Below are 14,332 nucleotides of genomic sequence, written 5' to 3'. Positions count from 1 at the left end.
GGTACATATATTTCGAGATCATCCGGTTGGCACAGAGGCTAGTATCGTCGCAAATGAGATCAGTTTGTATATGTGGAATCATTTTCCGTGGACTGTTGAAAGTTTCAAACATGTAGCTCCTCGATACCGTGATGCTCTAGTCTCTCACATCAAGGTAAGAATTAAATTTGGATGTCTTGCATATCATTACATGATCCATATTATTTTTGGTTATATAAATAAATTTTTTATTATATGAATAATTTCATGTATTTGCTTTTTGGTATGATTACTGTGTAGGATAATATTGACTTCGAGGATTGCACTGACGAAGAAGTGACGGCATGTATTCTCAAGATGGCTGCAAATAGATACAGAGATCGGCGATGTAGGCTTCATAAATACTACAATGAGCTGCAGGAGAAGGGGATTGATCCTGTGACCCAGCCATACAGAAATTGGGCTGGGTCTAGTGACGATTGGCGGTGGTTATGTGAGCATTTTGGAAGTGAGGCATTTCAGGTATGTCTAGTGTTCCAAGTTTTTTTAATTATGTTATGTCCTTTATTGGTTATAATTGTATGTATTTTGTAGCGACGATCGGAGGCGAATAAGGTGAATAGGAGCGAGATTGATTCTATTCACACGCAAGGAAGTGCCTCTTTTGCACAGGGAATGAAGAGGATGGTACGTAACTACATTTGCAATCATACTTTGTAACTTTTATTAAATATTTATATTATTTTGATATCTTTTTTTTCTTTTTTTTGTTTGAACAGGGACTATCCGGAATCGACGCCTATGCTAAATTCTATCAAAATAAGAGTGGCGAGTTCGTGACCGAGGAGGCGAGGCAGCGTCATGTAAGTATCATTACTCTACATTTTGAATACTTTTAAAGAGTTTGAAAAAAATTTATGATTTTATTTGGTTTATTGTGAAAGAAAAAATGTTAGAATTGAGAGAGCAGGCGACGAGGGAGGTGGGATCTGACGATGATACTGGATCGCAGCAGGTTTGTTTGATGACAGATGATACGATTTTGGATACCGTCCTCGGGCGGCAGCTAGGATCTGGTCATAGCATGCGGTCCAAAAAATCATGCAGTTCGTCATCCGACCGGTCTGATGATGCATCGGTGCCAGAGGCAGTTAGGACATCCATGAGCATGATGCAAGATCAGATTAGTTACTGGATGAATCGTAGTCAGACGCTCGAGAGGATCATAGCTGTGGTGATGGGACGGCTCGGTATTGATGCTTCTGAGTTAGCACCTCTACAGTCACATGATGCCGCCTCTGCACCACCATCGCGACACATATCGGGTCAGGGATCGACGCCTGGAGAAGGGAACGAGGCCAACGAGTCAGATCATACTTAGTTTGTACTTATTTTAAATTTAAAATAGTGTATGGACTTATATTTTTGTATATGACAAAGATGGTTATGAAACTTTTTGATACTTGAAATTGGTCTTTTGACTTAGAATATTTTTATTGTGTTAACATACTGTTTATTTAAAATATGTTTGATCAGATAATTTGTATTTGAGCAGGTTTTTTTGGAAAATAAATAAAAATTTTATTTTTTATCCAAAATTTATTTTAGCGACGAAATATTAATTTCGTCGCAAAAAAATTTGTGAACCCAAAAAAAGTAAAACTTTTATTATTCATTGCGACGAAATTTTTTATTTCGTTGCTATTTTTGCGACGAAAAATAGTTTCGTGGCTAAAAATTATAACTTTTTGCGACGAAATTTTTATTCCGTCGCAATTATGGTGATGAATATTTTTATTTCGTCGTCCTTCTAGCGACGAAATTATTATTTCGTCACCATTATAGCGACGAAATTTTTTTTTCGTCGTAATTATTGCGATGAAATTATTTCGTTGCTATTTTTGCGACGAAAAAATAGTTTCGTCGCTAAAAATTTTACCTTTTTGCGACGAAATTTTTATTTCGTCGCAATTATGACGACGCATTTTTATTTCGTCGCAATTATGGCGACGAATTTTTTTTATTTCGTCGCCCTTTAGCGACGAAATTTTTATTTCGTTGCTATTATAGCGACGAAATTTTTTTTCTCGCAATTATAGCGACGAACATTTTTTTCGTCGCAATTTGCGACGAAATATTTGCGACAATTTTTTTGCGACGAAATCCGTCGCTAAGTTTTGCGACGAATTTAATTTTCGTCGCAAAAAATAAGAAAAATTTTTTTTTAATCAAAATATTTAGCGACGAATTTTTTTTCGTTGCAATTTTAGCGACAAAATTTAAGCTCTTGCGACAAAATATTTTCTCGCTAATACAGTACATAACTTCGTCGTTTGGTTTACTATTTTTGCGACGAAATAAAATATTTTCGTCGCTAAGGTCTTTTGCTACGAGGCTTTCTCTACAAATTTTTAGCGATGATATATTTCGTCGCAAATACTATTAGCGATGAAAATAAGATTTTTAGCGACGAAAAAATTTCGTCGCAAAAAATCAAATTTCTTGTAGTGCAAGCACACCCTCGAACAATGGAGCAGAGCATGCTCCGTTTGACTTGTTCTCCAATTTGTAGATCAGACAGGTGGCCAGAACCTCCATATCTCTATTCTTAAAGAAGTTTTTGAGTCGGTGGCGGTCCCAAGCGTCCTTCTAAAGAAAAAGTCTAATCCTGAGATGGACAGTCACTCTTCAGATTCAAGTAGACTCGATCTTCTTCTTTAGCACTGGCCTGCTCATCTCAACAAGATCCCTTACAAAAATTTTAGGATAGTAAGACTGACTCCACACCCTCAAATCATGATTCTCATGACCAAAAATCAAAATGGCAAGAATCTTGTCAGCAAGTAGGCCACAAACTCACTACATTTAAACAAAAACCAAGTTTTAACTCTAACCAAAATTGTGGTTTGGAGTTTATTGTAGTTGTCACACCTCTCTATTTAACAACGAGAGATTTTGGATTTGAGTGTCGGATGGTATAACCCAGGTACTTTATTTTTTTAACTTGGATAATTGTAAATACAGGCAATCTCCCTACCATAATTTCTTTTCAAAAAAAAGTTTGAAATAGGATTGTTATTATAGGAGTGCAAAACCTTTATAACCTTAGTTGTTTGAAATTCTTAAATTTGAGGTATGTGACGGATGTTTAGTGTTCGTCAGATCCTTATTAACCACCACAAAAAAAAAAAGGCTCATCTTTTATTGCATATCATGATGTGATTTAATTTGTAAGTTAATACAAGGAGCTTCAGTTTTGAACTCTGAACTCTTCTTAAGGAAGGTGACGAACATGTCTAGTTCTTAACTTGCAATTTACCAGTTGTTTTAAACAATTCCAACTAAGCATTGAAGACTTTCTTAGAGAATGTATAAAATTTCACCTTGATGCATATGTCTTATTTATAAAAAAGATCTTGCACTACAATAAAAATGATTATTAGCAACATTTTTAAGTACCGCTATAGGCTAGAAAGAATACTGCAAATATCTTTACCGATGTTTCAGTGGCATTTTTTTATATACCATCTTAAGATGGGGTCGGTAATTAATTATCGATATTTTTAATAAAATATCAATAAAAATTTTATTTTAACGGTATATATAAGTGTCTTTAATATATTAATACCAATATTTTTTATGTATCGATAAAAATTATCAAAAAATAAACTAATTATCCTAGAATTAGGATAAAGGGAGGATTCAAACCAATGATCTCTTGTTTGAAAGGCAAGTTCTGAACCACTAATTTATAACTTATATTATTAAAATATAATATAATTTATTTAACTTATTAACATACATTCATATCATTAAATAAGTAATGCTAAGAATATATATGTGTAATAACATATTTTATGAGATCAGTTTGATTAAATCAAGCCCTATATAAAAATTAATAATTTAAAATTTAGCGATAATTTTTAAAATTAGATAAATTATTATATTATTTATCGGCATATTAGTTAAATACCTTAATAGTAGTTCTGGTTTCCCACACTTCAAGTAATATGTCGTAAAATATAAATTTATAGTGGTATTTATAATAAAGTGCCACTAATAATTAAAAAAATATTTATCGAAAGATAGCAGTATTTTTATCAAAATATAGTAAAAAATAAGATTTTAGCGGTATATAATAAGAAATATCATAAGCAATTTACCGTCAAAAAATATTTTTATTATAGCATTGGTCGGAGAATTACTTGACCTCAAATAAGGTACAAGTATGTCTATTTAATTATTTTTAAACATTATTTAATAGAGTTCAAAATTTGAGTATCATCATATGGCTAAGTGGATTAAATTCTGTTAAGAAATCAGGGAGAAGTATCTCAAGTTGTCAGCTATTTGAATTCCTATATTGGGGATAGGAAAGACTATATATGAAGTTGCTCTTAAAGATTTGGATATTTTCACTATTTTCTCAACAAAAGTTGGATAAAATTAAGGCTATTTCTTTAGAACCATTAGAAGCTTGCAATACTGGCTTAGGAATGAAACACAAGCACTATTTTTTGGTCAATTGGATAAATTATGTAATAACCCAAATTTTTGGGGGTATTGGACTGGCTTGATGAGGCCAAAGCCCTTATTTTGAGCATGCTTGGCACATACTAGAGGAGATAAAGACTCCGATCTAGAATCTTCTTCCTTTCTGACTCCGTCGGATACTAGGATTCTAAGGCATCCCGATTTCAAGCCAAAAATCCTAGATCCCGTCTATAGAGGCCATGTTCTTCTTCCTTTGGACTCCACTGGAATCCCAAGCAAATATTGTCGGTTTCAAGGATTTTGCTAAGTTTCCTAGGTTTTTCAAACCAAAAAGGATATCTCAGATTATCCTGTAGAACCTCACCGAACTTAGGTAAAGGACTGAACTAAGCCCTTATTCTCCTCTTTTCCCATGGCCATCATCTTACCTTGTTTTGAGCCGGCAAGTTGTCGGAATCCATGTCGAACAAGGGGTGCCCTATTTTGGTTTTCTTCCATGTTACCACCATTGGCCACCAGTTTTGTTCAAATTTCATTGTCTCCTAGGGTCCCCTTAGGCCGTACAATCATGCATAAGCATCGGCCAATGAGTCTGCAATGATTAAGGTGTTTTTATGTTCTTTATCTTAATTTTGTCACCAACCAACCATCGTCCCCAGCAATTCCGTGGCCAAGGCCCCACCCAAGTTGTTGTCATCACCTAGCCAGTCCTTCCATCCTTATTTTGGTTGAAGAAGGAGGGAGAGAGCCTCCCCTGATTTTAGAAGAAGAGAAAGAGTTTTACTTTCTATTTTCTCTCTCTTTTCTCCTCTCTTTCTCTTACTACTCTCTCTCTACATGGTTTATCAAACCAATGGGGGCCCGAGAGTCTTATCTTGTGGACCCCTGATGAACCCAGTAGAGAGCCCTAGACTGACATCGGCAAAATAGTCACTATGTTGGTCTCCATTTGGGTTTTTTAGAACACCCATTATTGATAATGCTGGCATATTAAATTTGAACCTATTGAGTTTTTACTTTATGATCTATCAGCTGAGCCCCTAATTTGATCTACTTGGGCTACCAGACATTGCTATCAGACAATCATGTACTTTCTTTTTCCTAATCTTTTCACCACAATCTAATCACTCCATGATTTCTTCTGATTATTGGTATTGGCTATGTTGGGTACAATAAACTGGATGAGAAGATGTGGAGTAAGAGGATTGATGCTCTATTTTCTAAATTATAATAAATTTCTAAATCATATTTATTACTTCATCATATATTAGGTAGGATCAAAAAATTTGAGATTAAGAGTAATTTGAATATCAGATCTTTGAAATAAAAATATAATAATAATTTATTTTTTATGCTAATGTTTGATAAAGATGAGTTAAATATACATTGACTGATCGGACATGCTAGATATAGACTACTAAACATTATGACTAAATTATTATCAATAGAGATAAGAATGTATGTACACAATCATCATTATATATATTTTTTAATCATTAAATTTGTACCGTTGGATTTGTATTAATGGATTTGACTTTGTATGAGATAATATCATTTTAATATGATTTTTCAGCATGAGTATATTATGTCTTGATTATATATGTGTTCAATGATTGATGATACATTTATATAACCATGATATATTTATCTTGAACATGCTGTTAAATTAGAATTGATTTGATAAATCAATATATAATAATGGAATGGATAAGAAATGGTTCGGATTAATCTTATCATATGAATAGCCTCTATGAGCTTATACGTGGGATAGCCTTAGGAGCTTATACCTGGGATAGACTCCATGACTTATACATGGAATAGCCTCTAGAGTTTATGCATAGAATAGCCTCCAAGAGCTTATGCATGAGATAGCCACCACAGGCTTACGCATAAAAATTTGATCAGACATGGATTGAGACACGATCTGGATTAGTCAAAAGTTAAAAAATAAAAGATTATTAAATCTGAAATTATTATAAGAGAAACATATGCTAGGATACATGAAACCAATATTAAATAAAAGATTTTACTTGTTGGCATATTGTAACATGTATCTTTTGATAAGATAGATATTTGATATATGATTATGTGGATATTAATTTGAATTACTCAAAATTTTGTGTGTGAGTTTTTACGAATTATATTTTTCACTCATATATTATTATATACTATTATTTTCAATTTACATATTATTGCTTTGGTGTGGAAGTGCAAAGATTCTTACTAAGCTGCAAAACTTTCAACCCTCTCCTTTTTCTTTTCTAGAATTACAGGGTGCATGTACTTGACTATAATTCGTGTCACAATTGAAAAGATTGAATAGATAGAATATCATTGATATTGATCAGATAACTAAATTTTTGTAATTGTACAAGTTCTATTATTTGTTATGTAATTATATTATTATTATTATGAATATTGATGTTGTAATAGATTTTAAGATCTTATATGATTTTTCGGATCTCGCTTTAGAATTTATGTGGTTATATCGTGTATGTAGCCAACCTAAGTGTTGAGTTCAGGGCGTGATAAATTAAATCATACGAGGATAAATACATTCATGGGAGAGTCAGCAAATAAAATATTTAATAATGGAACAGGAATATTTGCTGGAGAATATACATATGTCTGATATCCATGCAAGGGTCATTCTTCCAGTACTTCAAAATATTACAACAGTCCTCTTCGTACTGGCATGAAAGGAAGAGATACTATATATCCACATTAGCATCTGTAAGTTAGGTAGGACACGAACTTAACATATTAGCTGAAGTGTCTATTTGCCTCTTTCAGCTATGAGACTCCTTATCTACTTCAGAAATAATGCCAAGATCTACGTAGATGGCAGGGCACGGTTTTCACTCTCAAAGTCCAGCAGCCACGAGTCTGTTTGCCATGCAAGAATCTTAAGCTTTCGCCCGGTTTGAGCACGCGAACGAAGGCACCATCACCCACTGGCCTCAGTACACTCACGCGGCGGCGTCTCTGGACTCTGGCTGACAGCAGTTGGGCTCACAGTCTCAAGCTCCACTGGAGTACTAACTCCTTCCTCGTAGGTATGGTTAGAGATACTCCTTGGGCTTTGTGGATAGTTGGGATAAGGAGAGGCGCCGGGATGTCCGTTGACCCTTGTCGATCCATCCTCTAGCGCAGCCTTCTTAAATGTATGTGATGAGAGGTCTTTCTCATCGAAGAGCCTGGCAATGGAGTGAAGCCTGCATTTAAGAGAGTTCTGCAAGGCAATGGTCTTCAAGGCGCGTCTGTTCGTGTAGCAGAAGGTGACCAAATAATAGAGGCAGAGTACAGTTGAAGCAAGTCCAGTGATGAGGAAGAGGCCCCAGAAGCTTCTAAAATCAAGACTGTTAGAAGAAAGGGTGCTGCCTTCTTTTGGGCAGTCGGACTGATCCCCGAACCACAGCCTTTCGATCTCCATCATCTCATCACTCTCGGTAACGTTAAGGATCGCCCTCGAGAGGTCTGGGACTAATGGTGAGCCTTTTGGGAAGACCTGCGCGAGCAATATCAGAGAGCAAATAAAATAAGAAGGATATCTTCATAGTAAGACATTACAAGTATGGGGTTGGGGGGGGGGGGGGGGGGGTGGAGGGGGGGAGAGGGGGAGAGAGAGAGAGATAGAGGAAAACCCACAAAGCCAAATCCACCAGTCTTGTAGGTTTGGCCAGCCATGGTGTAATTATCGCAGTGGTCTTTGAGGAAGACTTGGAGGTATGGGATCTCATCAACTATTGCCGTTACACCTCCATTTTTGCTTCCTTTTGCCAGTGCGTCCGCATATTGTTGGGGGATTTGTAAGGCCTCAGTTTCGACTCATGAAATCCCCACTTCAACAGTACATCTTTCACGAAGGAGTCTTTAAGGTAGCCCACATACTCGCCCCTGTCTATGAGCTCTTTGTAGTCCGTCACGATTGGCTTAAACCGTTGCACGGTGAGCATTGAGGTCAGGCTAGCAGTGTAGCTCGACTGCAATATGAGCACCACAAAGACCCATATGATCACCACAGCCCTTGAAAAATTGCTCACCACGTTCTCCCCTGCACTCCCATGCAAAAACATCCAAAGCATAACATGTTAATGCTACTGAAATTGCAACATGGTCGTCACTTGCTAGTATGTGCACGGAAGCGTATGCAATAGGGAAGCTGTGAGACATCATTAGAATAATTCATGTAATGCACAAACCCTAAAACACTTCTTTTGGTAATCAAAACTAGAACATAAAAATAATCAAGGTAGACATATATATATATAGGAAGTTTAGATGAAATTATTATGTTCTAATTAACAAGAGACTTATTAATGGAATATATTTCCTCTATATAAAAAAAATAGATATGTTAGAACCAAAAGTTTTTCTTTTATTGGTTTTAAAATTGTCTACCATGGTTAATGAGAGACATAAAACACGGGTACGCTGTTAGTTCCTCAAATACTACAGGTCACAAATGTCTCCTTGGAGACACGTGACAAAACTGACACTACATGTGATATATGGACAATCAACGGACCATCTAGCTAGGTGTTAGATATGTGTACAATTAGGCAAGATCAAGACAATTCAGAAATTAATAAAATAATAAATAATGGATTGTAATTTTTTAATAAAAGAGAATCATAACTTCGAAAAGCGGAATATATATATAATATTATATGAGTGCCGCAAGTTAATGGTAACTACCAGTTAAAAAACTTCCAGATGTTGAAAATAATGCTATTAGGAGAAGAGATTCCCTAGGTGGGAATCAAGTGAAGTGGATTAACGTGGCCCATGGATTGATGAGCCCAACCGTGCTTGGGTAGTGAAAGAATGGGCCTGGTTCAAACCCAACACTTCTATATAAAATCATCGGCAGTCATTTCAGATGAGGAGGAAGAAGAGTACGAACTGTGAGCAAAGACGAGAGTCGAGAAGGAGAAGTAGAAGACGGTTCCGATCTGGTGGTTCCATGGGCCTCTGAACTCCTCGTTGATCCTGTGCTCCAAAGCCCATACAACGATACCGGTGAACACAAAGAAGGCAGCGCTCACCAACCACAGCTCCGCCGTCAATGGTTTGAGGAAAATCCACGCGCTGTTGCTGCGATCATCCTTGATAGGGACACCATGGTGACGCCAGAGACTGTGTAAGGTTGGGTGAAGTCCACATAATTGGATCGATCGGCCGTGATCGTCACGTCCCCCACCACGGCATCATACCTCTGCGAAAACCAATGACCATGCCACCACCATTTTGTATTAAATGCCATAAATCATATATGATTATTAATTAGTGCTATGGTCATATTTTTTGAAGGAAGAAGAGCTTCCACCAAAAGAGATTATTATTTTAAGAGTTTGATGTGACTACTTACTAGTTCTATGATCATATTGACTCTCACAAATCGTTGGGGCTGGAATATAAATAGCTGGTGGTCCTATTCATTTGATTGTTTTTTTTTTTTTTGGGTAAAATATTCAATTGGTTGGTTGCATGTTCGTTTCTATCTAGTTGAGTGCAACCATGACATGATGCTAGCTTGCCTTTTATGCATATTAGCATCAATCGGGTCAGTGCTTGGTACTTCTTTTTTGGGATAAATTGATTTGTGATACCATTTATCTTCTCCATGATCTAATATATTTTATAATAGACAAGTCAATAGCTGGAATGATGAAGTAATTCGTTATACCAATATAGCCGAGGATCTGGTGATAACACACCAGACCAACCACACCTCACTGCAATAAACTTCTAAAATGACATTAAAAAGGAAAAAGAAAGAATCTCCACTGCGAACACGCTATGTCATGGACTTACATTAGGAGAGTGGTGGAAGGCAAGATCACCTTAGAGTCAGTAAAAACTTCTCACCAAAAAATAAAATAAAATAAAATCAATAACTAATTAGAGGGGAAAGGTGAAATGAAATACCAAGCAAACAATTTGGAAAATCCTAACTTATATCCTTAGAAAAAAAAATTCTCTTGGTTAACGTTTAAAATAAAAGAAGAGCAGGCAAATTAAGCTTTTTCAAGGACCTTATCCCCTCTTCAGCCAGCAACCGATACTTGGAAAAAGCTTGTTGGACTGTACTACAAGTAGCCTATGCCCATGCTCATAGACATTAGGCCGTGAGATTACGGTACCATGTGATCGAGGATAAGGGTATCAGACAGCGTCGCTTTTTATATATCACATTGTGCTCCTGTTTTCTAGTGAGTTGTCTTTAAATACTGATTCCTGAGTAGCTTGAGGGAGACAACATGTGGTCACTCAAGTTACTCTAAGGTTAAAAGACCATGTGAACTATAAAAAAAATTGAGAAAAAAAGGACGACAAAGCTGTCACCTGCTGTCAGTTGCCACTTATTGAGAGCTTATTTTAGTGTAAGCCCGCCTGTGGCTTTAGCTCCATTGGATTTGAAAGCAGAGCTAGGACTTTACGAGCATATCTTAATAATTTAAACATTAAAAATTTAGGAGCCAGTGTCATCCATCCTAAGAAAAGCATTCTTAATATACATATTTTTCCATTATTTTGAGTTGACCTCGAATCAACCATTTCTTCTAAGGATTTTATAGGGGAGAGCGTGTTGACCATTTTCTCAAAAAATAAGATCGTGATGTTCAAAAACCATGTGTGCTGACCTTTCTAGTCAAGAGTGATTTGCAGGTCAGACTTCAATTTTGTCCCCTCTTTTTAAAAGGTATGCATTTATTGGTTTATCAAGTAGCATCGATGAAAATTTATGACATATTCTCAGAAAAAAACAGATAATGATGGGTTTGTGATAGCGATGCACTTCATGCTTTACATATTCATAAAAAAGGTAAACTATCAAAATCTATATAGATTATTTTTTAAATATTCTTTCAATATATCCATGAAGAAAACCTCATCTTAGAGAGAAACACGAAACGTCTCTACAACAAACCAACCATGCAAATTTTATGTACTATTTTTCCCATCTTAGTTTAGTATCTTCAAGTACATGGTCAATGATCAGTAATCCATGAGGTTAAGAATCTCTGAAGCATTACAACCTTGATGAGCAGGAGTGGTATGGATAAGACTTAGACAAACTAATAGGAGAGGAAATATATAGCTTGTACACTGGGGAAGGGTTCTTTTGTACACTGACACTTATGCTATGAAAAATATTTGGAAGAATCCTATACATGATTTCTAATCTGAGAGAAGTTAAAAATCAAGAAGTCTGAGTCCGATTGGAAATCCTCGCGTGTAAGGTACTAGAGATTGTGCGGATATCTTTCCGCATGTTTGCCTAAAAGTCAAGCAAGTGATTACGCCTAAATATCAACACTGGCGGCCAGAGGTCTGATCAAGTCAATTTGATATGCTAAGTCAGACTTGCCAAATTTATTTGGTCAACCATCCGACTGTTTAGTACTGTTCAATCTAAGATGTAGGACTGGTCAAGGTGATCGAGTTGCTGGGCCAAGTCATATATACTTGTTAGCTTGACGGTTGGTCCTCACCGACCTGAACAAGTTGAGATATTTTAAGAGCTTTCCGCAAATGCAATCAAATCCTTTTTATGTCACAACCAAACTTTAGCACTGAAAGAGCTGGTGAATGATTAATTCTACATGTCGTTCTAAACTCATAAGAAGGAGAACTATATTATACGGTGTGCACCATGGTCGTGAACCATGCCAATCACCTCATCTTCTTTCTCTGAGCCAATCACTGAGATTAGTGGCCTGATAAATAAGATTCTTACAAGAAGGAGACGAGATGATTGGCATGATAAACAGCCATAACGTGCATGCGGTTTAGGATATAACTTTTCCCCACCTCACTTTCCTTCAGTGTTGAACATGTAGGAATAATACTTCTCCCATGAAAAGAATCAAAAGCAGTGGTAACAGAGTTGTTTTCTTGAACAACATAATATCATAGTTTCCTTACTGTACTAATTGAACTAATCAGCGTTTTCTGGATATTTATTCTTAAACGGGTCATTAGCAGAGCAAAACGTAACCTAACTAGAAATCCAGAAAAGAGATAATGGGGAGCACATAATGTTTTATATTTTGACTATAGATTTTTTTTTTATTGAAATATTTTAACTATAGATGTTACCGCACGTGCTGTCAAAACAATACTAGTCCTAGAAGACAAGTAATAATTAACTGAGCAAAATAACCAACCTGATTAGAGACTTCTTGGACGAGAGCGTTGTAATCCCCGGCTCTCTTCCCCTTGGCGTTCTCGGGCACGTACTCGAACGGCAACGCGTAGGGGAGTTGCCTTACCGCCGCCTCGAACACATCGATCACGTACCCGCTCGCCTTCGTCTCGTTGCTCACCGGATCCTTCTCCACGTTCAAGAACGAATGAAATCCCGGTTCCACTGGCCCCGGTACCAAAGATCCGTAGCTTCCGCCCGCTCGTGGGTGTCTCCCACCCTTTCCGGCACCGGACGTCGATTCCCCGGGCCATATCACCGGTCCCAGCCCATCCCTCGTCGCCGAGTACGGGCTCTCGCTGCTCCAATTCAATCCTCGCGTCAGCCCGTACCTCGCCGTCCAGAACCCGATCCTCGTCGCCTTCTCCCCGATCACGTTCACTATTTCATACGCCGACACGTTCAGCGCCCCTTTTACCAGCCGAAATTTCCCGCCAAGCCCATCGAATTCGGTTTGCGAGATCGCCTCCAGCAGCTTCGGGCCGGTCCGAGAGACCCCCAGCTTGGATAAATCGGTCGGACCGTTTCCCGGTGCGACGAATTCCGGGCCGACCGGACCGACGCTCTCGCAGCCATCGCGACGGCCCAGGCCGCGTCGTAGGCCCAGACCCCGAAATTGTTGACCTCGGCGGCGTCGGTGCCGGTGTAATTGGGGTTCTCCTTCCAGAACTCCCGCCTCCACCGGCGCTGGAAATCGCGCAGCGCTTCGGATGGCCGAACGAAGGGCCTCACGCCCAGGACCCCCTGCATGGTGTCCAGCACGACCGCCGGTTCGAACGAGGGGAGAAGGCAGGTGAAGCCCTCGGTGGCAATCCAGACGTAGCCCTCGGCCATCATGCCTGCGTTCTCGGCGCGCGCGAAGAGACGACGGGCGAAGGTGGAGGTCATGTGCACGACGAAGACGCGGGTCTGCTCGGTCTTGAGCTTGTAGAGCTCAACGGAGATGCGATCGTCGGAGGCGTAGGTGGGAAGGGCGCAGCGGTAGGGGACTTGGACGCCGACGGCATGGAGGGCGTCGATGAGAAACAGGACGACGGGGGTGCCGTAGTCGGACTCCTCGTATACGGGACGACGCGGCGCCACCCGAAGGCCTGCACGAGGGCGGCGAGGGCACCAACCTGCGCGGTGTCGATTGGGCGGCGCGGATGAAGTAGGGCGTTTGCGACGGCACGAACAAGGGGCTGGTGGCGGAGGAGGAGACCACGGGGACTCGGGCCTTGGTCGCGAGCTCCGCCACGAAGGACGCCTCCACGGACCTCTGGGGACCGAGGACGGCGTGCACCTCGTGGTTGATCATCAGGTCCAGAGCTGCACCAGTAGCAGTAGCCCGTCAATCAACCGACGAAAAAAGCAAGAGAGGGTGGGTGAGTGGTGGTAAGTGGAGGGAGGGATGGGGAAGTACCGGCGGCGGCGGTGGAGATGACGTCGCCAGCGGAGTAGCGGGGGAGGAGGAGGACGCTGGTGGTGGAGTTGGGGTGAGCGGCGTAGAAGTCGGAGAGGGCCATGTTGATGGATATGCGAGACATCAACCCAACCAAAGAGTTCTTGTCAAGGACCAGGCCGACTTTAAAAGCCGCGGGTCCTGCTGCTGGCAGCGGCGGTGTTGGAGCATGGAGAAGAGGTGGCGGTGGTGGGGTGGAGAAGACG

At 39.2% G+C, this 14,332-nt stretch overlaps 2 protein-coding genes across 2 annotated transcripts; both read right to left on the bottom strand.

Annotated features, from left to right (window-relative positions):
• Nucleotides 1–7,036: 7,036 nt before the first annotated feature.
• On the bottom strand, nt 7,037–12,860 carry LOC140858012 (glutamate receptor 2.8-like). The gene is made up of 4 exons (XM_073257428.1): nt 12,648–12,860; nt 9,380–9,691; nt 8,122–8,527; nt 7,037–7,981 (listed from the first exon to the last, which is right to left on the bottom strand). The coding sequence occupies exons 3-4, from the start codon at nt 8,158–8,160 to the stop codon at nt 7,421–7,423; spliced, it is 600 nt and encodes a 199-aa protein (XP_073113529.1). The 5' UTR covers nt 8,161–8,527; nt 9,380–9,691; nt 12,648–12,860; the 3' UTR covers nt 7,037–7,420.
• LOC140857922 (glutamate receptor 2.8-like) lies at nt 8,226–14,325 on the bottom strand. Its single transcript, XM_073257331.1, has 6 exons — nt 14,088–14,325; nt 13,751–13,993; nt 13,208–13,674; nt 12,648–13,160; nt 9,380–9,581; nt 8,226–8,527 (listed from the first exon to the last, which is right to left on the bottom strand). The coding sequence occupies exons 1-6, from the start codon at nt 14,209–14,211 to the stop codon at nt 8,226–8,228; spliced, it is 1,851 nt and encodes a 616-aa protein (XP_073113432.1). The 5' UTR covers nt 14,212–14,325.
• Between the last annotated feature and the right edge of the window lie 7 nt (nt 14,326–14,332).

This window comes from Elaeis guineensis, chromosome 5, assembly GCF_000442705.2.
Source record: "Elaeis guineensis isolate ETL-2024a chromosome 5, EG11, whole genome shotgun sequence".
In the NCBI taxonomy this organism is placed as follows: domain Eukaryota; kingdom Viridiplantae; phylum Streptophyta; class Magnoliopsida; order Arecales; family Arecaceae; genus Elaeis; species Elaeis guineensis.
Note: the sequence above shows the minus strand (reverse complement) of the source record. Positions and strands in the feature narration are given on the sequence as shown.

Excerpts from the sequence above, each read along its gene's own strand:
- LOC140857922 (XM_073257331.1), bottom strand. The coding sequence starts at position 14,211 with ATGTCTCGCATATCCATCAACATGGCCCTCTCCGACTTCTACGCCGCT. Across the intron at positions 13,161-13,207 it reads ATTCGTCGCACCGGGAAACG|CTGCTGGAGGCGATCTCGCA; the intron begins GTCCGACCGATT and ends ACCGGCCCGAAG. Across the intron at positions 8,528-9,379 it reads GACTCTCGTCTTTGCTCACA|GGGAGAACGTGGTGAGCAAT; the intron begins GTTCGTACTCTT and ends ATGGGAGTGCAG.
- LOC140858012 (XM_073257428.1), bottom strand. The coding sequence starts at position 8,160 with ATGGCTGGCCAAACCTACAAGACTGGTGGATTTGGCTTT. Across the intron at positions 7,982-8,121 it reads AGACTGGTGGATTTGGCTTT|GTCTTCCCAAAAGGCTCACC; the intron begins GTGGGTTTTCCT and ends TTGCTCGCGCAG.